Source organism: Leptinotarsa decemlineata, unplaced genomic scaffold (assembly GCF_025532065.1).
Source record: "Leptinotarsa decemlineata unplaced genomic scaffold, Ldec_3_MD MMD2_tig00078363_RagTag_RagTag, whole genome shotgun sequence".
NCBI lineage: Eukaryota > Metazoa > Arthropoda > Insecta > Coleoptera > Chrysomelidae > Leptinotarsa > Leptinotarsa decemlineata.
Genome location: NW_027412728.1, coordinates 600,616 through 624,831, shown reverse-complemented (window position 1 = coordinate 624,831; position 24,216 = coordinate 600,616). Strand labels below are relative to the sequence as shown.

At 36.6% G+C, this 24,216-nt stretch overlaps 1 protein-coding gene across 1 annotated transcript; it reads right to left on the bottom strand.

The window, feature by feature from the left end:
- Positions 1-9,009: 9,009 nt before the first annotated feature.
- Positions 9,010-9,625, bottom strand: LOC141487120 (uncharacterized). The gene is made up of 2 exons (XM_074185919.1): positions 9,423-9,625; positions 9,010-9,364 (listed from the first exon to the last, which is right to left on the bottom strand). The coding sequence occupies exons 1-2, from the start codon at positions 9,612-9,614 to the stop codon at positions 9,137-9,139; spliced, it is 420 nt and encodes a 139-aa protein (XP_074042020.1). The 5' UTR covers positions 9,615-9,625; the 3' UTR covers positions 9,010-9,136.
- Positions 9,626-24,216: the final 14,591 nt, after the last annotated feature.

Below are 24,216 nucleotides of genomic sequence, written 5' to 3'. Positions count from 1 at the left end.
AATCTAGTCATTTATTCGAAAGGAAACGATGTAACAACCATTCAATCTAGCTTACAGAAGACCATAAACGAAATAGAAAACTGGTTATTCATCACTGGATTTCAAATAAATACAGATAAAACTAAATGTATAGTTTTTGCAAAGAAAAAAACAACGAAACCTACATTACAATTGCTGGGAAATAGCATAGAGACAGTGGAAAAATAAGGTATTTAGGAATGAATATTGATGATAGGCTCACCTGGGAATATCACATCAAAGAACTCATAACAAAATCCCAAAATGGTCTTAACCTCCTGAAAGTACTTTCAAACCATCACCGACAATAAGCTTTTACTCCTACTATACAGGGCTCTTGTGAGATCGAGGATAGATTACGGCTCTGTAGCATATGATTCGGCAAGTAAGAGATTGTTAAAACTACTTGATTCAATCCACAATTCAACGCTCCGTACCGTACTAGGAGCACATCGCACCTCCCCAATCCCAAGTATTTACTGTGAGGTAGGAGAACCAACATTGCAGTTGAGACGTCAATACCTTAGCCTTTCGTTTGCAGCAACTATTGCCTCGCACAAACAACATCCTACAGAGAAATATGTATTTTCGAATAGATACAAAACCCTTTTTTCGAGTCGAAACAAAATAGCTATTCCATTCTATGAACGCCTAAATAACCTCCCAATAACCCATAAAATAAACTTTTCAAAAATTTGTCAAACACACCTCTCAATCAGTCCTCCTTGGTTAATATCTAAGCCAAAGCTCGACTTATCTCTGCAGTGTTTTCAAAAAATCAACACTCCTGCCAATATTATCTCCCAGACATTCCAGATTCTTCTCTCCCGCTTTCCTGATCATAATAAATTCTATACCGACGCATCTAAGACAAAAGACAAAGTTGGAGCGGCCTTCGTTCATCGAAACGAATCCCAGAAATTTTTCCTGCCAAAAAATTCCAGCATTTTCAGTGGCGGAACTCTCACTATACTTCAAACTGTCAAACATATATCCACTCTAGAAACAGAAAAATCTCTCATCATCACCGACTCACTAAGTGCCATCAAAGGCATTCAACAAATATACAGTAAAAACCCAACCATACTAGATATTAAAGAAATTCTACATCAACTTACAATATCAAACAAAGAAGTCGTCATAGTATGGGTGCCATCACATGTGGGTATCTCAGGGAACGAAAATGCAGATAGAGCGGCTAGAGAAGCAGTAAATGAGTGGGTCAAACCAGTCGAGCATCGCTTGTGGATTGGAGATGTGAAACCTATATCAAAGCTCAATTGAAAGAGCAATGGCAAAATGAGTGGCAACGTAAATTATCGAAACTCAAAGAAATAAAAAATTCTGTGGAACCGTGGAGGAATCTTCCGGCGAAAAGAAGCCATCAAGTAATTATATCAAGATTAAGAATAGGGCATACTAGATTTTCAAAACGACCATATTTTCAAAAAAGAACCAGAAAAAATGTGCGTAAACTGTACGGTGCCAGTAAGCGTTAGGCACATACTAGTAGAGTGTCCCGCATATGATGACATCCGTAGAAAATATAAATTGGAGCCCAACCTGAAACCCTATTAGAAAACCGTTCGGATATTTCTGACTTAATAGCATTTCTGACTGAAACTCATCTAATACACAAAATATGAAAATGGAATTATTGTTACGTAGCGTTAAAATAATCACTATCTGTGAATTGAAATTGTAATGTTGATTGCTAATGACCCTGCGTGGTCGATGCAATATTTTTCTTTAAATAAAAAAAAAATCAATTAGTTTTTTATCATGAAACAACCTGAACATAATATGTTTCTGTATGACGGCATTGATCTCTTCTATTTCGGAAGCACCACATGGAAATTCAATTGTAAACTTTTGGAGTATCGATGAGTTGTCATTACCAATTCTGAAACTCACTAAATTATCAGCTTCAGTTATATTATTGATTATATTGCATACATAGTATCCCAAAAGTCCTAATCCATGACGGCTGTTCCTGTCCAATTCAACTGTTGGAAAAAATCCGCACTCAAGACACTTGTCCCGACAGCTTGTAGCTCGAACTTTCGTGACATGACTGATGAAAATTTTGAAACACATTTCAATTCATTGTTGTACACAGCAACAGCACATTTGAGACAATTTACACTTTTTGGAAGGTGTTGTAATGTAATAAATATCATTTTTATTGATACCAATATTCACGTCCTCTATATTACAAATACAACACATAGATTTTCGAGGTATAGGACCATTATTAACATCCGAATCTGAATTTTCATCGGAGTGGTGTTCATAACAATATCTATTTTCCATTATATCGATGTCATCTTGTAGATTTTTGGGTAACTTCTCCCAATCATATGCAATCTCATGTGCAACACATGCAAGTTTCACTTCCTTGGGCATAACTGCAAGCATCACTTCATCCATTTTTTCAGGGTACCATATTTTGAAAACACTCTAAGTGAAAACCCCATTCCCTTTATAGCCTCCCGATCCAGTTTTGGTGTTATTTATTTGGAAAATTATTCAGAGAGAAACTGAAAGCACAAGTGACCACAGAGAACTGTTAATAATTACTGTTGCGATCATAGTTATATTCGATTTTTACATTTACATTTTTTACATGTTCGAAAGAATCGAGTCAATTCCAATGGTGGGGGTAAATCTCCAAAACTATCGAAATATGCGACTTCTTTCCCACATTTTTTATATGCCACCCAATGTGTTTCTAGTCCACTCATTCCATCTGGATTAACAATAGCTGTCTCGTTTTGTCTTGGATCTGAAGAGGGTAATCTGTCACGTATAAAAACATCACGAAAATGTGAAATTTTCATTTTTTGTGCATAATAATTGAGATCGAGATCAGTGAGAGGCCTCAGAGGTAGAGGTTCAATAAGTTTTTTGTTTTGTTTGTGGCTTTGTATGGTTTTAAATACCTTTACGGTACGGTTTGAGGTACATTCAACTTTCGCGTTTGCCCAATGCTGCAGCCTCCATGGCTGGTATCAATGGCAAAAGTCCACCGATCTTGGGAACAGGAATTATGCGTTTTGTCCCGATTTTCTTCTTTCCACCAGCAGCTTTGAGATATTCACGTGCCGCCTGCAATGCCACAGTGATAGCTTTTTTGCTATTATTCGTCACAAATGAATCCCCATCAGCTTTCTTCAATACATTTCGCACTTTATGGACTATCCCAGCACCTTATGCAACTTTTCTAATTTTATTTTTCTTCGTTTGTTTCCTCTTACTTTTTTCTTATTGGTACTATACAACCCATGCCCATATGTCTTTTTGCTTTCATAATGTTGGTGACAAATAATGCAGCTGCTCTTTTCCCAAAACTCGCGTCCTTTGATTTAACCCTATCCCAAGTGCTGTATTCAAGTTCTTTGTCGTCTAAATGTCTTGCTACGATATCGGATGGATGGTTAGAATATTGAATATCGTGTTTTTTGCATTCAGTATCTAATTTATGGATTCCAGGATCGTTGCGAGCTAAACGTTGTTTCAGGATACGATACATAACAAAATGGACATGATTAATAGTATTTTCTCGTCTTCATCTCTTTCATCTCTTCATATATACAGTGGTCTCCTCAAAAGCGTTCTGGTTTGAACAAGTGTCCGAGACTATTTAGGATATTTTTTGTTTGTACGCACCATATCTTGCGCAGTTTCCAAACGTTTTGGGATGTTAGAACCAGAACAAACCTACCATCTGTCAACACATCGAGTTGTGATGTATGTGAAACTGCTGATTACACAGTGTTGAATACACAATTGAATGATTTTTAAAAACCCCCTTTCTGATAGGAAAAAAGTTGGTAACGCCCTCTCTTTCGAAGATCCACAAAGTAATGAATGTTCCATTGGTGTGAGCCCACCAAGTTAGTGGTGTGACGTCACTGCAGCAACTGTTTAACGATAGGAGAACGTGATGTTTACTCCACGGCGTGTGGCTGAGTAATGCGTCTGAGAGCTAGGCTTGGCCGTGACGTCAGGTACGCCAGGTAGGTATGTTTATGCTTCATTACATATAAATGGCCCTCCAAGAGTATTTCAATACATTCTCAAAATATAAGAGGACAAGCATTAGCTGGAAATATAGTTGCGACATCTATGAACTGAGGTTGAAGACCGTGATCGCCAAAGTGTGTAAAAGCATGCTGTTCACTTTCATACGGTTGTGAAGGTCTTGAAGTAATTTGGAAGTAATATGCTTCTTTATTTGAACAAAATAACTGAATAAAAACTAGTTACTGTATTTAGAAGTTGAAGAGCTTGAAATGTGGAAATAAGGTTACAATGGATTAAGTGTCAGTTTGAATAGAAGAGACTGCAAGTAGTTTTTTTTTTTCATAATTAGAAACCAATAATGATTATGAGCACTTTAAAAATATATCTAGTATGAATACGCAAGAGAAAACTATAGTATACAGTACACAGTTATACAAGTGCTTCGGTTTTGCAAAATATTCAGTAAAAATCCCATAAAAAGTGTTTCTTGAAGTATTCAATTCAATTGCTCGATTTTTCTAGTATTTCGCAACTTTGCGATTCCTGAACTATAATATCTACGCAAAAATTATATTAAATTCTGTACCTGAGAGGTAAACTGTCGTAACTACAAAATTCACGATTTTGGGGTTATTGACTTTAATGTATCTGTCATGATATGATAGAGGTAAACTCAAGTAACTTGAGTGACAACTGCTCTCCTATAATATTTGCAAAATGTCAGTTACGATAGTTTACCTGAGGTACAGAATTTATGAAAAAAACGTTCGAATCGTTTCATTTTCCAAAAGAGTGATAGGTGGCGCCATCTTTCCGTCAGTAGAAAATCTAATATCAAATAAATGATTTTTAAGAATCCTACGAAGTATACAACAAAAAATTCCCTATTTATGCTGTGGGTTGACTACTCACAAATTATATCAAACATTACTTGAAAATTAGCTCAACAAACGAGCTTTCTTCGAATCATCCGTGCATGGATGCAGAGACACAAATGAATGTCTAAGAAGTAAAAAAAAACACCAGTTGAAATATATTTGGTCAGGAAATACTCAACACTTCATCAACTAAAAATGTATTTATACATATCTGTATGCATTGCGAGCACGTACAATTATGCACCTACCATTTATGAAAAAAAAATATATTTATCACTTTCAGATTCAAAACTTCCACCAATGTTTATAGTGATAGGTGTAATACCCATATCACAGAGAAGCTTTTCTCGTTCATACCATTTTTCTATGAGTGATTTGGTGTGTTTCACACATTCTGCCCAGGTTTCAGCGTTGCACTTCTCTAACGCTTCATTCCACATACTTAATACTTTTTCATCACTGTATCCATCTCTACCAATATATTTGTTATAGTAGGTTTTGCAATTAGCCCAAATTAATTCAATAGCATTAAAATCTGGGTGGTAAGGTGATAATCTTAATACTTCATGTTCATGTTCTCGTACCAGTTCATCTATAATATATATATATATATATATATATATATATATATATATATATATATATATATATATATATATATATATGTATATATATATAGTTGAAGGACAGTCTTTGCTGACTAGTTAAGAACAAAACTTGGGAATTTCTTTGGGTGAACAGCAGAACGGAAGTGTACTCTTATAACACAAGTTATTCCAATATTTCGATAAAATTTATTATCATCTTCAGGGAAAAGCTACAAATGTTTTATGGTGATAATACAATATGAAAAAGTTTTTTTTTATTTTAATAATGATATAAAAATTTTTTTATACAACTTACTGTTAGTGAGGTTGGCCGTGTCGAAAAGAATGTTATATCTAAACAATTGAAACATGTCAATACAATAAAATAGTCATCAAGTTAAAAGAGGTAGACACCTCACTGGATACAAAGAAGAATAATGAATTAAAACTTTTAATAAAAATCGTTATTTGTTTTAAAATTATGGGAATACCGGTAAACGCCATGTGCATTCAGAAACAAGAGAGAGAGGCACAAGACAGTTGACATTTTGACAATGACAGTTGTCATGTCATTATATTATAAAGGTGTGTTAGTTTGTAAATGATAACAATCTGGAACACAAAGGGAACTGATTATGGAACAAGTGTGATCAGAGACATTTATTTACTTACAGAACAGCAGATGTCTCTGATCACACTTGTTCCATAATCAGTTCCCTTTGTGTTCCAGATTGTTATCATTTACAAACTAACACACCTTTATAATATAATGACATGACAACTGTCATTGTCAAAATGTCAACTGTCTTGTGCCTCTCTCTCTTGTTTCTGAATGCACATGGCGTTTACCGGTATTCCCATAATTTTAAAACAAATAACGATTTTTATTAAAAGTTTTAATTCATTATTCTTCTTTGTATCCAGTGAGGTGTCTACCTCTTTTAACTTGATGACTATTTTATTGTATTGACATGTTTCAATTGTTTAGATATAACATTCTTTTCGACACGGCCAACCTCACTAACAGTAAGTTGTATAAAAAAATTTTTATATCATTATTAAAATAAAAAAAAACTTTTTCATATTGTATTATCACCATAAAACATTTGTAGCTTTTCCCTGAAGATGATAATAAATTTTATCGAAATATTGGAATAACTTGTGTTATAAGAGTACACTTCCGTTCTGCTGTTCACCCAAAGAAATTCCCAAGTTTTATATATATATATATAGATATATATATATATATATATATATATATATATATATATATATATATATATATATATATATATATATATATATATATATATATTTCACTGTGGTATGGTGCATTATCCATTATAATTAAAAATGGTTCTTCCAAACTGGGAAGTAACTGTGAAGTAATCCACTTGGTGAACATTGTACTATTCAAAATAAGATTTGGAGAAGCTGAATACACTTATTTGAATTAATGAATCGAAGAGGTTTTGTATTGAAGTGTATAATATTTTGAAATTCTTGCAAAGCGCTTTCGACTTTCGTCATCATCAGTGCTCACCTGAAAGTAAGTGATCTAGTTGAAAAGGGAATTAAGTGATAATTGAAGTTGTAAAATTTTTTAAGGTTAAGAAATTTGGAAAAATTGTTTGAGATTACTTACTTGTCAGGCAACAGGAAGTATCAAAATAAGTGAATTGTACATTTGTAATATTTGAATTATATAAAACAAAATAGGCTTATAGCCAAGAAAATACATTTTTGGATTGAGGCCTTGTGGTTCGGTCAAAGTATCATTTGAAGAAGGACAACTTGAGACAGAATGTGTCAAGTGTCATGTTGAAATAATGGTACCAACTTGAGGAGTGATCCATTATGGATTTGATTGAATATGTAGAGGAAAAATATTGAATAAAATATATTAATGAACTGTGATTAATTAATAATTCATAATCCTCTTATGAAGGGGAAGGAAATCTCTGTTTAGGTTTACTTGAGTATTCAAACAATGATCATTGTTGGAAAATTCCTTAGAAATCTCCAACTCTTCAAACAAGTCAAGTCTAAGGAAATTTTTATCATCTATTTTATGTAATATTTTGGAATTTCTATTGGGACTAAAGTTGTGATTGTGAAATTTTATGTGGTGGCCAAAAGCAGATTTGTCAGGTTTTTTATATGTTTATTAATACGAATGAAAAGAGGTCTACAGGTTCTACCAATGTAAGATGCCGAACAATCAGAACAGTCAATCTTGTAGACTCCACTTCTGTTTAATTTGTTGATTTTGTCTTTAGAATTTACTGAGAAGTTACTTAAGTTGTTTTGAGATTTAAAAGAAATTTTTGTACCAGGTATGATATTTTCTATAAATTTGGAAGTAACAGTACACATATTTTGATCAAAATAAGGTAAGGAAATATATGTCACAGAAGGTAAATTAACTAAGGTGGTAGAGTTGAAGGCCAATCTTCTATCTGATCTGAGTTTAAATTTACTAATTAATTTGTGAATAATGGATGGTTGATAACCATTGTAGACAGCAATCTGTTTTAAAGTATTTAATTCTAAATTGAAATTGGAGGGAGATAAGGGAATGTTCAACAATCTGTTAACATAACAATTGAAGGAAGCCATTTTATGTTGCATGAGATGAAATGAATTGAAAGGAATGACATGATCAGTCACAAATTACTTTTTAAGTAATTTGTGTTGAAACAGCATTTCATATGTTATTTTCCTTTTGTTTCGGATTTCTGATAATTCATATCTTATGAACATTTTGGTATTGTTTACAATGGATAACGTAAGTGTGACGTCAAGAGTGGGTGGAGCTTAGCGAATTCTTCCAAACGATTCAAAAATGCATTGAAATTATCATAAGAGCTTCTTTCAACGAATGTTTAACAATTGTGGGGCACAAATAAGCCTTTTCAGTTATAATTTCACATTTGCAGGAGCATTTTCTACCTACTTATATCAAACAGCGACCCATAAGTAATTATTTCTCATTATTAAGTTTTCATTTTACGTTTAAGAATTTATAAAAAAAGATCTTCAAGTAATTTGTGTTGAAACAGCATTTTATATGTTATTTTACTTTTGTTTCAGATTTCTGAACTGCAGTAAACATGGTTATGTGTAGAACAACTTCATTTGAATTCAATGTGAAGAGAAAGTTCGACTTTAAATCTCCAGAAAAACGATATGTTCACATGGATTCAATAACTTTGTTTTCAGTAAACGAACCGTCAAGGCAACAGAGGTTGAGGTGGAAGCAACCAATATAAGTTCAGAAGCAGCAGGGCCTTCAGAAATATCTGGAACAGACTCTTGCCATTTTAAATCTGTTAACGGTATCATTTCCACATAGATACTTTTGATTCCTTTAGTGAATAAATATATGATTTCACTGATTGAATTCTTTGAATTTCATTCACTATTTACAGTAGTGGCCATAAAAAATAAATACTATCTATCACAACTGATCGATTTGGTTTCCATTATTTTGAGCTTGTCCCCAACAGTTACTATATTCAATACTATAACAGAAATATTGGTGAAGGTACATTCTGAATATTTATTACATATATCTAATACACTTCATCTCAACCTGATTATCTGGGTATAATTTTATATACTGAGTCAAGTTTCAGCTGATATAAGATTGTGTGTAAGTTTTGGCAGGTACTGTTTTATATAAAAATCTTCTAGCAGCGATAAGTTTTCTGCCCACAGTGGATCATATTCCTTGTCCGTCACAGATATATTGTAGTGTCCAAAGAGAGCTAATGTGGCGATATGATGACATTTTATTCCTCTAGAACAAGCACAATTTGCTGATATGATATCTTCAGATTTATTCAGCGTGATCTGCAACAAAGATACTATTCGGTAAAAATGGAGAACTTATACATGACATACGACTCACTTCAACAAGATAGAATTTATCTTTCATGCTTGTATGAACTTCTCTTCCTCTTATCATCATCAAGTCAGCATCAAACTGCATACTTTCCACATGATTCGATTCCAAGGCATTTTCAGCCTTCTTCATGATTTTATTATCATTGTCGAGTAAATCATTTATAGAGGATAGCTTTAAAACATGTTTCGAAGCCATTCTACATCTGAAATATGAAACAATAGATGTTAAGTAACTATATTTCAATTGAAAAAATAACATAACCTCAACAAACATAACAACTCTTGAATTTTCATTAAAAACATTACCTACCAATGGAGATTTTTTTCAAAATATGCAACAACTAACTGACACCAAATCAAAAATGTACGTGAATGTCCTTATTAGCAATGCAATCACATACAATAAATATATAAATAAATAATTTCTTATGGCGTTTTAACATGTAAAATCGATTTGTTTGGAAAAGTTCGCTAAGCTCCGCTGTCACCTCACAAACCACAAGAGGAGACTAAATCATCTGTCGGTAACAAATAAGACAGATGGGTATCCGCGGCTAAGCTGAACAGTGGAGACGGGAGTGGGTTGAACAACTTAGCAAATTTCAAATAGATCTTAATGGGCGCCAGGTAAATTTAATCCTCCAGATACCCTAAGTAACTCACAATATCAATAACATACCAATTAATATTGGAAATAAAAGATAAAGATCCCCAATATGATTTATTCAGTAATCCTAACTTACATGGATTAACCAACAACGCTTCTAAGACAACAATGCAATATTCATACTACTACGCGATGTTCAAATGTCAATACAAGAGCGCGGTGTATATACCACGAATTCAATCAGCCACAAATTACGGTAGTAACGACGCTCAAAAGAAACTACAATACGTCAAGTAAAACTACTACGAAAATTGAGTAGGTGAAATCGTAAATACTAGTATTGGAAGGTTAAGACAAATTCGTTTGCGTCGCGTGAGCTCAGGCGTAGGCGCATCGGTGTCAATCAGCAATCGTGAAAGGAAGAATATACCTCAATTTCCGTTTCACAGATATCTATATCAATCAGGTATCAATAAACAAACTCTTGATCAATAAACGATAAACAAACACTATATCAACAGGTATCAATAAACATAAGGACAAACAATCATTTAAATAACTCAGTATAGCACAAATATTCAAATAAATCAATTATAACTTGCGTGTTCCTTTTGGGCCACCCGGTATATGGTGTTAGGCTACCCCGTAGTTCGACGGAGATGGATCACCCTGTAGCACCAGTGGATCACCCTGTAGTACGGCGGAGATGGATCACCCTGTAGCACCACCAAGATAGATCACCCTGTAGGGCACGACAAGCTGGACCAGTAATGGATCACCAAATAAGATCCAGAAAGATAAATAAAAAAAAAAAGAAGAAAAAAAAAAGGAAAACAGGAAAACAATAAAACCGGAAAACAGGAAAAACAGGAAAAAAACCGAAACCGGAAACAGGAAAAAAAACCCTACAGAAGAAAATTCTCAATCAGAATCATATAAAAACAAGGTGAGATTCAACCCCCATTCAATAGGGACTATTTAACTAATCAATACCCCTGGTATATTTTCATTAAGCAAAGTAGCAAGATAACAATAGTATATTTTTGGGTGCCCTATATAACCATATGACCCGTAAAAATCAAGACAATTGAATGAGTGTTGAAACCTCTCTTCAATACTAATATTCAGTTGACATATAACGATGGAATCAGAAATTACTAAAATCATCAAAAACACATTTGATGGTAAAATTCTTACCCTGGCCAAGGGGTTTTCTATACGTTTCTTCGTGTGAGGTGTTCTGCACGGAAGTCCTACTGGGACTTGATGAGTGACTGAGGGCCTTCTGTTTCTTATGAATCTAGAGACGAGAAACGAAGGTTGTAGAATTGAAGAGGTGATATCATAGCTAAGACCACATGAGAGATGCGACAGTGATTCAGACATACCTAATTTCGGAAATCCTTCCACCTGGCACAAGTTCGGTAACCACCACAAATCCTCAAAAGAGATTGAGTTTCAGACTGCAAATATCCACACCAAAATGACCAATCATAAATAATCCCCGTGAAGGATGGCACAAATACAACCATATATATCCTACAATCAGTCTGATGGTACGTTGAACTCTGAACCAAGCTCATCGAAGGCTAACTTCCGAATACTAAGACACTGCCACATCTGACAGCTAACCAGTTGTTGCCACAGTGCGTCCAATCTACACTACAAGCACCAAGGGGGCGCTGTGCACAACATCATAAATCTATCAATTCCTCCACAGCCACTTGAGACAATATCAACAAGTCCATGACCCATCAAAACTCCTTCTCAAAGCAATGCAACCCTAAAACAACCCTTGACAACTTGAGTAGCCGATCAATCCCTCACCCGTGAACAACTGTAGAACTAGTTCGGTGTAAGTCGACGGAACGACACTACGAAAGTTCGGCAGATGTCAGCCAACAGCTGTCTCTTAACCTTGTTTACAAATGTTTCCAAGAATATTGTTCCAACCTATTTTCAACTATTTACCAATCCTTATTCATGCGATGGAATAGAAACATATAAGGTAAGTCGTCACATCTTTCCCATTCAGTACGAATATTTGAACATTCATATTATGCAGAATATTTATCGAAAATATCAAATAGTATTCAGAAACCAGAGCTAACTAGTATTGTTTTTCAGGCGATATGACTCTAATATGTAGTAATCCTTCTGGAAGTGATGAATAACAATCTATGCAAGAAATATTCTTGGGAAGGTATAGGGAATAAGGCAGACAACGGCTGAAAAATGATAGGCGAAGTAAACTGAGAAACAAACAATAACAACTATTTCAACCAGCGAGGAATTTCGGATGTCCAACGTCGATTGGCAATAGGAGAATGCGTAAGTACTGGTCAAAGCAGTTAGTCAGGGAGCATACATTTATTCTTGTACATTTCAGGTATGGTTTTCTATGGAACGGAAGATTCCCATTACTATGATGTTAAATGAATAAAATCTACTTGTAACTCAATTACATTGTTAATATCCGTTGAATAAAGATTTTAGAAGGTAACATAGTGTTTTGAAAGGTCACATAGGAGCAGTATTGATCTAGTGCTAAATTGAAACGTAACAACTCCCCTCTTTTTCGAAGAAATTTACCCCGTAAATTTCACTCAATTCTCAAGAACTCAGTCTTCTGAAGATGAAGGTTTTAAATCCTTCACATGCCAGGAACCCTTCGAATTACCATTAGAGTCCCTCAATTCATAAGTCCAAGGCGACAGCCGTTTCTTGATGTAGAACGGGCCTACGTACTTCGGGGCCAACTTCTTACTAAAGTATCTCGATGCATCTGATAAGACGTAGTTACGTTTCCATACTGGCTGATTCGGCAATACTCTTCATGACGACGACTGAGATTGTATTTATCACAACTTTTCTTAGTGGCAACTTCTAACCGTTTCCGAACATCATGGAACATTTTACGAAAAGCTTCATTCTTCGTAGTATCACCAGTCTGAGAACCATTTTCCTCTTCGGGAGGAATACCCTGTATATATTCATCTCCAGACAAAACCATGTTCCTACCAAAATTTATGAAATACTGGGTCAACTTAGTGACTTCGTGTCTAGAAGTGCGGATAGCACAAGCAATCTCATCAAGTTTCTCATCCCAGCATCGATGGTTGTCAGAGACATACATTGCCAACATTGTCTTCAGGATGCGATTAATTCTTTCCGTTGGATTCGCTCTCGGGTTGTAGGGAGCACTGAACCTAATTCGAGAGTTATAGCGATCAGCAAACTCAAGAAACTTCTTATTACGGTACTGAGGACCATTATCACAAATTAAAACTCTTGGTACACCAAACATAAGGAAAACATTACTTTCAATTTTGGCAATTATAGCCTCAGTAGTAGCTCGCCTCAGAGGAAATATAAGAGGAAACTTACTGAGATAGTCGGTTACGACTAAAATAAAACTATTTCCTTTCTTAGATCTCGGGAGCGGACCAACAAGATCTGTGGAGATGATTTCCCACGGACGGTCAGCCTTAGTGTGTGATACCATCTTATCAACAGGTCGATCCTGAGATACTTTATGACGTGCACAAACCTCACAATGACGAACAAATTTGGCAATGTCACTTCGCATCTTAGGCCAATAAAAGCGATCTGCAACCCTAGCAAAAGTTTTGAACACACCCGTATGCCCACTAGTGGCAGGTTCGTGAGCAGCAACAATAATGTTGTACCGATCGGACTTAGGCACGACTAATTTCCAGTAGTCAGATTTTGACGACAAATCAGGATAATCAGACCTAACATACTTCCATAATTTACCGTCAGAATATCTCCAATTGGCAAACTTCAAAGGGCTCTTTTGAATTCTGTCTCTCATGGACCTATACCACTTGTCATCGTCAATCCCTCCCAATGTCGGCTGATCATCATCGCTGACTGCGACAAATTCCACAATAGGTACTGACCGAGAAAGCGTATCCGGCACTACGTTATCCTTTCCTTTACGATGTACAATCTTGAAATCATATTTTTGGAGCCTCACTGCCCACCGCGCAAGTCTACCGCTCAAATCCTTTAGGCTATGAAGCCATAGAAGACTGTGATGGTCTGTCACTACCGTGAAAGACACTCCTTCAATATACGGTCTAAGTTTCTCCACAGCCCATAGAACTGTAAGACACTCCCGCTCGGTGGTCGAGTAATTTCTCTCTTGCTCTGTAAGAGACCTACTCAGGTAGGAAATCACCTTATCGCCTTCGGGGTAAGGTTGCGATAGGACTGCACCGATTCCGAATCCTGACGAGTCAGTCTGCACCACAAAGGGTTTCGAATAATCCGGACAACATAAAATTGGCGCTGCCACTAAACACTCCTTGATTCTTCGAAAGGATCTAGCACACTCGTCTGTCCATGTGAACTTCGAGTTCTTCCTCAGTAAAGCTGTGATGGGAGCGACGATGGACGAAAAATCTGGGACGAATCGGCGGTACCAAGAGAAGGTGCCAACAATTCTTCGGACTTCCGTAACATTAGTCGGGGGTGGTATTTCCAACATGGCCTTTACCTTATCGGGGTCAACATGCAATCCGTTACGATCCACCACGTAGCCAAGATATTTCATTTCAGGACGGCAAAATTGACATTTATCAATGCTAACTGTAATATTTGCCTCCCTGAGTCTGCGGAATACCTCATCCAACGTTGACAGATGTTGTTCGAATGTCTGACTTACAATTACCACATCATCTAAGTAGACGAATACATGTGGTTCAAGGTCATGACCTAGTACTTCATCTATCAATCTTTGCCAACGGGCTGGAGCGTTATGGAGCCCAAAAGGCATGCGTCGAAACTGGAACAAACCACGATTGGGGACAGTAAAAGCCGTATATTTTTTTGATGATTCTGCCATTGGGACTTGCCAGTGAGCAGATTTCACATCTAAACTGGACAAATACTGAGCATTACGAAGTTTATCTAAAGTATCCGAAACATGGGGAAGGGGGTAACTATCTCGTATGGTCACAGAATTCAATTTACGATAGTCCACGCAGAATCTGAACTTGTCATCCTTCTTTTTTACCAAGAGAATGGGCGAAGACTAGGGGCTATTGGAAGGTTCCACAATTCCCAGCTTCAGCATCTCCTCAAGTTCTGCGTCAATTTGTTGCTGTACAATGGGATTGACCCTATAGTAGCGTTGTTTGATCGGAGGACTATCTGTTCCAATAACGTGTTCAGTTCTATTGGTACAACCTAGTTCTGTACCCATAAGTGCTAGATTACGATCTATGACTTCTTGGAGTCGCATCTGGTCCAACGGACTTAACAACGTTGAACTAGCAACATGTTCAACAGTGTTGACGGTAACAGGTTCATCAGAAAAATGCCATTCATCATGACGCAAATCAGGAATCAGTCCCATATGTTTCCAAAAGTCAATTTCAAGGATGAGAAGATGGGGCATCTCAGGAACAACAATAGCTTCCACAAATTTCAAACGACCCCTCAATGAGATAGGCAAATCAGCTACTCCTATACTCCGAACACGGGCACCGCTGGCTACGGTACAGTATGTTGTCCTGGACCCATCCACTGGTAGTCCTAAGGCACGAACAACCTCAAATCCTCTACTACCTAGTATAGTCCGTGAAGCACCAGAGTTCAAAAGACCTAATAACGACTTCCCTAAGACATCCACTCGCAAATAAGGGCGTTCATCCTGGTTGGCGTGTTCTAAGACATAGTCCAGGATGACTTGTATTTTGTCGATCCAGGGTTCTCGACCAACACACCTACCTCGATCTCCTAGGTGCGTCGGCGACCGTTTCACGTCGACGAACAATCAGGACAAGATCGAATAGTAGATCCTTTCTTCTTACACCGATAACAATGTAAACCCGCCGACTTCATCAAACAACCAACAGCTCGATGTCCGGGTTTACTACACTCAAAACAAAGTTGATCACTTCGGGACACATCCGAGTCACCAACAGCATGTGGAAGAGATGAAGTTCCACAGCTATCAATCATACTATCGTCAACCTGTACATAAGCCAAATCAGGTTCTAAAGCATTAAACTTCTTCGATGGTGCTGAGAAGTTTTCTACTGCTTCTTTTCTGGCTTCCAATCGCCTTCCTAACTCTCCAAGGTGATTGATCGAAGTTACGTCAACCAGAGCCAATTGAGTTTGATAAAACGGAAGTTTTACTTCCTCAGAAATTGAGCAAGTCAACCTGTTGAAATAACCTGTCATGACTGCCAGATAAATACCAATAGACTCATCAGGACCTTGAGTTCGTTCTTTAATTTCTTCAAAAAGCTTTTCATCGTAATCGGAAGACAGATATTCTTCTCGGAGAAGTGCAACAAATTCATCCCAAGTCGATACTTCCCTTCGATACGCGGTATAGAATTGATACGCCCTACCTGTGAATAAATCGATCCCGGAGTCAAGCAATACCTCTTTTGATACATGTCGAGCTACTCGCAATTCTTCGACCCTGCTCAAAAAAGCACACAAGGACATACCTTTTTTGTCTCCCGAAAATTTACATTCCCATTTATTGGGAAGAATCGGCTTGACATTAACAGTGAAAATGTCGTTTCAATTTAGCACTAGATCAATACTGCTCCTATGTGACCTTTCAAAACACTACGTTACCTTCTAAGATCTTTATTCAACGGATATTAACAATGTAATTAAGTTACAAGTAGATTTTATTCATTTAACATCATAGTAATGGGAATCTTCCGTTCCATAGAAAACCATACCTGAAATGTACAAGAATAAATGTATGCTCCCTGACTAACTGCTTTGACCAGTACTTACGCATTCTCCTATTGCCAATCGACGTTGGAGATCCGAAATTCCTCGCTAGGTTAAAATAGTTGTTATTGTTTGTTTCTCAGTTTACTTCGCCTATCATTTTTCAGCCGTTGTCTGCCTTATTCTCTATACCTTCCCAAGAATATTTCTTGCATAGATTGTTATTCATCACTTCCAGAAGGATTACTACATATTAGAGTCATATCGCCTGAAAAACAATACTAGTTAGCTCTGGTTTCTGAATACTATTTGATATTTTCGATAAATATTCTGCATAATATGAATGTTCAAATATTCGTACTGAATGGGAAAGATGTGACGACTTACCTTATATGTTTCTATTCCATCGCATGAATAAGGATTGGTAAATACAGTGGAGTCCCGATAGTCCGAAACGATCGGGACCGGACCCATTTCGGATTAACGAATATTTCGGATTAAGCGAAATCATGACCAAAATTAATGTTATAATGAAATACAATGTATATTTATACAAAATGGGATATACAATAGTCATAAGCACAGTTTATTTTGTTTTATCCGTCTGAAACTTACACATTATGTTTATGAAGTGCGTGACGAGTGAGAAATGTTCCTCATACAGTAATAAATGTTGTTTTCTATATTACTGTATCACAGTTCAAAATACGCTCAAAATACGCAAAATACGCTCAAATTGTTCTGTTCTGTTAATTACACTTATCTTTGTACATACTGTAATCCTTAGTATGTATATATTGCAATACATTTCTTCTACTTTTCTTTCGGATTAAGCGGACTTTCGGATTACCGAAGTTCGGATTATCGGGACTCCACTGTAGTTGAAAATAGGTTGGAACAATATTTTTGGAAACATTTGTAAACAAGGTTAAGAGACAGCTGTTGGCTGACATCTGCCGAACTTTCGTAGTGTCGTTCCGTCGACTTACACCGAACTAGTTCTACAGTTGTTCACGGGTGAGGGATTGATCGGCTACTCAAGTTGTCAAGGGTTGTTTTAGGGTTGCATTGCTTTGAGAAGGAGTTTTGATGGGTCATGGACTTGTTGATATTGTCTCAAGTGGCTGTGGAGGAATTGATAGATTTATGATGTTGTGCACAGCGCCCCCTTGGTGCTTGTAGTGTAGATTGGACGCACTGTGGCAACAACTGGTTAGCTGTCAGATGTGGCAGTGTCTTAGTATTCGGAAGTTAGCCTTCGATGAGCTTGGTTCGGAGTTCAACGTACCATCAGACTGATTGTAGGATATATATGGTTGTATTTGTGCCATCCTTCACGGGGATTATTTATGATTGGTCATTTTGGTGTGGATATTTGCAGTCTGAAACTTAATCTCTTTTGAGGATTTGTGGTGGTTACCGAACTCGTGCCAGGTGGAAGGATTTCCGAAATTAGGTATGTCTGAATCACTGTAGCATCTCTCATGTGGTCTTAGCTATGATATCACCTCTTCAGTTCTACAACCTTCGTTTCTCGTCTCTAGATTCATAAGAAACAGAAGGCCCTCAGTCACTCATCAAGTCCCAGTAGGACTTCCGTGCAGAACACCGCACACGAAGAAACGTATAGAAAACCCCTTGGCCAGGGTAAGAATTTTACCATTAAATGTGTTTTTGATGATTTTAGTAATTTCTGATTCCATCGTTATATGTCAACTGAATATTAGTATTGAAGAGAGGTTTCAACACTCATTCAATTGTCTTGATTTTTACGGGTCATATGGTTATATAGGGCACCCAAAAATATACTATTGTTATCTTGCTACTTTGCTTAATGAAAATATACCAGGGGTATTGATTAGTTAAATAGTCCCTATTGAATGGGGGTTGAATCTCACCTTGTTTTTATCTGATTCTGATTGAGAATTTTCTTCTGTAGGGTTTTTTTTTTCTGTTTCCGGTTTCGGTTTTTTTTTCCTGTTTTTCCTGTTTTCCGGTTTTATTGTTTTCCTGTTTTCCTTTTTTTTTTCTTCTTTCCTTTTTTTATTTATCTTTCTGGATCTTATTTGGTGATCCATTACTGGTCCAGCTTGTCGTGCCCTACAGGGTGATCTATCTTGGTGGTGCTACAGGGTGACCCATCTCCGCCGTACTACAGGGTGATCCATCTCAGCAGTACTACAGGGTGATCCACTTCCGTCGAACCACGGGGTAGCCTAACACCATATACCGGGTGTCCCAAAAGGAGCACGCAAGTTATAATTGATTTATTTGAATATTGGTGACATACTGAGTGATTCAAATAATTGTTTGCCCTTATGTTTATTGATACCTGTTTGATATAGTGTTTGTTTATTTATACCTGATTGATATAGTGATGCATTTGTGAAACGGAAATTGAGGTATTTTATTCCTTTCACGATTGCTTGTTGACACCGATGCGCCTACGCCTGAGCTCACGCGACGCAAACGAGTTTGTCTTACCTTCCGATACTAGTATTTACGATTTCACCTACTCAATTTTCGTGGTAGTTTTACTCGACGTATTGTAGTTTCTTTTGAGCGTCGTTACTACCGTAATTTATGGCTGATTGAATTCGTGGTTATATACACCGCGCTCTTGTATTGACATCTGAACATCGCGTAGTAGTGTGAATATTGCATTGTTGTCTTAGAAGCGTTGTTGGTTAATCCATGTAAGTTAGGATTACTGAATAAATCATATTGGAGATCTTTATCTTTCATTTCCAATATTAATTGGTAAGTTATTGATATTGTGAGTTACTTAGGGTATCTGGAGGATTAAATTTACCTGGCGCCCATTAAGATCTATTTGAAATTTGCTAAGTTGTTCAACCCACTCCCGTCTCCACTGTTTAGCTTAGCCGCGGATACCCATCTGTCTTATTTGTTACCGACAGATGATTTAGTCTCCTCTTGTGGTTTGTGAGGTGACATTTTTGGCGCCCAACGTGGGGCCGCGTTAAAACAACGTCTTCATAGTTCTTTTTTTTTATGAATTTGTAAAAAAAAATTTTTTTGATAAATTTGAAAAAAAAAATTTTTTGATAATTTTTTTTAATATTTTTTTTGTGTCTCATTGAAATTGTTATCATGTCCCGCAAAATGCTAGTGAACCGTTTGAGTCAAGATGAGCTCGTGTATGAGGTTAGGGTTAGAGGAATTGCTACAGGAACTGTTCAAGAGATGCGGCATTCTCTGACGATGGCAATCAGATTAGAGGAGAAGGGCGAAAGTTTGAAGTATCCCAAATATCTATTCACAGTTGAAGAAGATATTGCAGCAGTTACTGCGAAGTTGGAAGAACTGGAACCACTTATAGATACCTTCAGTGATTCAATGAGTAGTAATGCATTTGCAAGACTTCAATCGAAGATTTTCCATGTCCTGAACCGATTGGACAACATCAGTGAAGAGGACACCCAGGACAAACCGAAGTTGCTTGCGAAGGCACTGGCATTATTGGATAACTTACACCGTAAAGCAGAAGATTACCAGAAGACACAAGACGTCCCACCTTTCCATATGCTCTTGAGGAATAGTAATTTTGGTGACTCTCTCTCTCCTCATAGAAGATCTTCCGACATCACTCCTACTCAACCTCAGAATATTTACTGAAAATATCAAACAGTATTCAGAAACCAGAGCTAACTAGTATTGTTTTTCAGGCGATATGACTCTAATATGTAGTAATCCTTCTGGAAGTGATGAATAACAATCTATGCAAGAAATATTCTTGGGAAGGTATAGAGAATAAGGCAGACAACGGCTGAAAAATGATAGGCGAAGTAAACTGAGAAACAAACAATAACAACTATTTCAACCTAGCGAGGAATTTCGGATCTCCAACGTCGATTGGCAATAGGAGAATGCGTAAGTACTGGTCAAAGCAGTTAGTCAGGGAGCATACATTTATTCTTGTACATTTCAGGTATGGTTTTCTATGGAACGGAAGATTCCCATTACTATGATGTTAAATGAATAAAATCTACTTGTAACTTAATTACATTGTTAATATCCGTTGAATAAAGATCTTAGAAGGTAACGTAGTGTTTTGAAAGGTCACATAGGAGCAGTATTGATCTAGTGCTAAATTGAAACGTAACACCGCCTACTTGTGACTTCAGGAATTAGGAAGTCTATTAGAAAAGTAAAATCTTCTCACATTTCACTCTTTGTGGCCTCAGGAGTTCAAGGCTTCCTGCCAGTATTGTAGGGGAAGTCCTTATAATAACGGTTGATACAATGCATAAACTGACAGATAAATCAAGGGATTTCTTAACAAGTTTGGAACCAACTGAGAAAGGTGTGGATGTTAGGGAAAGGAATTATAGATATTTTAACTGGATCTAAGTTTGATTCAATTGGTTACCGTTTAGAATAAATTTCCGGTTTTTGTTTAGTATGCTATATAAGCTCCAGGGTTGAAAGAGTGGGTGGCGCTCTACTGTCTATCTTACCCACGACCTTCTTCACTGTTTAAAAGCTGGCGGCCTACCCTGGAAGCTATGCTCTCTCTAATCCCTAGTTGCCACCCTCACGCCAAATTGTGGAACAACGAGAAATCGTTTACAAATTGACTTAATTAGTCAATGAGAAATAAAAAGCGTGACAAAAAATGGCGCAACCTATCAGTCTTTTGAAAAATGATTTCAAATATTTTTTAGCATTTCTTATAATTTTTGCTTTATAACAGATCAAAGCAATTTAATTTTTATATTCTTCAACACAGATCATATCAGGTTTGTTCTGGTTCTACAAAATTTAGGTTCCAGGACGGCAGGATCATGCGCAATTGATATATAGCGTTCTGGTTCAATGAGGATAATTTCGGACGCAGTATATGCATATATATTCAATGATGACAAATTGTCAACTTAAAGAAGTACTCATCATATGCACAGATATTCAATGACTAACAAATTCCCAACTTCGACTTTTTTAGTCAAAGTAGTCATTTGTCACATAATCTACTACTACTACTGTTTGTATGAATTATGTAGCCCTGAAAAGGGCTGTTGTTTCAGTAGGTCCACGGTTATTGTGTCACAGATTTGACATTATTGCATATTGTACATGTCGACACTCGGATGAAGTTTGTTAGGGGTCTCTCGCAAGCATCGCACCAATTATGTCCCATTTCCATCATGGGAATGGGACATAATTGTCCCATTTCCATGATGGGTTGTCAAACCTCTATTGGACTCACCACAATATCCAATGAGAAGTAGGAGTTAAATTGGTGGAGCACTCAAACGAGTGAAAATGGAGAAAACATATAATTCCAAACCTGTGAATTATGTGTATTGAAATTCACTGAAAGAGTTAGTTGCTCGCCTACGACTATTGGTAGCTTCAAAGTCAGCTGGGCATACTGAACATGACAATGAAATAATTCTAATAATTGAAGAATTACGTGAAGAAGGTATAATATATTGATATATCCACAAGTAATGATCACTGTCTCATCATCATTCAATGCAGTAACATTATCACTTTTTTTCTCTTTGATCATATTGAAATAGAATGACTAATGAAAATGATAATTTTCAATCAGATAATACTCATATATAAATTTACTTCAGAACATACTTGAACCAAGGTGAAACTGATCTCAATAATCTTCACAAGGTAGTGCTAACATTCAAGTGGATATAATGTTTTTCGTTCATCTGAATGGAAACAGACGAAAATGAATGATCAAAATGAACTGGACTCGTCAACATATGGCCTCAAAACCAAATGGTCTCAGCAACTGAGCATCTCAGTGATTGAGGGGTGTTAAGCAAAACGATGATTCATCAAAATCTGCTGCCTTTCGCATTGAAAAAAAAAATGGAAACTTGGGAACCAGGAAGCTCCAAAAGTACGTCCCAAAACAAAGACCCTGTGAAATAGGTACATTTCATGTTTATTATTTTGCATAAACGAAAGGAATTTGAAATTGTCATTTCGATATAAAACTGTTTTTCTCCAAACAGTTTTTTTTTACATACCTTCTAACTAGAGAGGGATTTCAAACCACGACAGGTCTTCAAACAAATAAACGGATGGAATACTGCCTGTACTTGATAGACATATCATCAAACATTAAAAATAGAGCGGATTAATATGAGGTCTGATCCTCTCAACAGATACTGCACGACTTTTCATTTTTCCACAATCTCATAAAAATGGCAATTTTCAAAACTTTTTTTGTTGAACAGAAAACTAACTTGAACTCTGAAACCTTCGGCTTCAATTGGAACTTTGCCCAACGTACAGAAGTGTAATATCCATATCTCTTCAATACATGTCAGAATGAGTACAGAGTAAGTACAAGGTTATAAACAATTAAAGGTCGCACCATGATAGTTGAAGAAGGTGTTGGAGTCGATGAAGAGGAGATTGACCTTGATGACAACATCAAAAAGCTATGTTGGTGTTCTTTTCGATTTTACTCGATACAGAACAATAACGGCGGCTGGTATCAACATGTAAACATCCACGATATGGTCTCTTTGATGCAGCTGGGTCAGTATTGGTGTGAGGCATGTGAAAGATCGCTCACGAATTTCACAAGAGTGTCAGCATGCATAATATGCAATAATGTCAAACCTGTGACAGAATAACCGTGGACATAATGGTCAAAAAAAAAACAACAGCCCTTTTCAGGGCTACATTATTCACACAAACAGTAGTTGTAGTAGTATTCATAGATTATGTGACAAATGACTACTTTGACTAATAAAAAGTCTAAGATGAAAATTTGTTATTCTTTGAATATCTGTGCATTATATGACAAATTACTACTTTGACTGAAAAGTCGAAGTTGGGAATTTGTTAGTCATTGAATATCTGTGCAAATGATGAGTACTACTTTAACTGAAAGTTGAAGTTGGCAATTTGTCAATCATTGAGTATATATGCATATAATAATGAGTACTACAGAGTGGGATGATGGTACTTTCACATGCATCTTGTTTGAAACTATAATGTTAACCTAATGTTAACAATGGTATGAACCTGTTTCTGTTTGAAAGTATAATAATAGCTTTGAAAAGAGCTGTTTTTGTTTCAGTTTCGGAGGGGAGAGGAGGGGAGGGGAGGGGAGGAAGGATCGTTAGGAAGGATCCGGATATCCGCCATCTGAAAGGTCCGCTTCGTCACTGCCGGTAACATATTGCACCTGCAGTCGATAATCATTAATTATGTCATTATCATACTCCATCTAATGAGGTGCCGTCGTGGAGTGAACGAAACGCTGCTGGATGGGAATATAGTGAGGTGTCTGAGGCTCCGGGACACTATATGGCTCAGTAGTCGAATCTGGTTCCATCTTGATGGTAGCTGATCAATTGAATATTTCAACAGATAATTCCTACTTTATACTTTTTGAAAGGAGAGGAGGGAATTAAGTGGGGATGAATTACGAAGTGACATAAGCAATATTCAATGAAAG

Bases quoted from the DNA above. Each gene is read 5' to 3' on its own strand.
- LOC141487120 (XM_074185919.1), bottom strand. From the start codon at position 9,614: ATGGCTTCGAAACATGTTTTAAAGCTATCCTCTATAAATGATTTACTC. The intron at 9,365-9,422 runs GTGAGTCGTATG...TCTTTGTTGCAG, and splicing joins ATAAATTCTATCTTGTTGAA to ATCACGCTGAATAAATCTGA.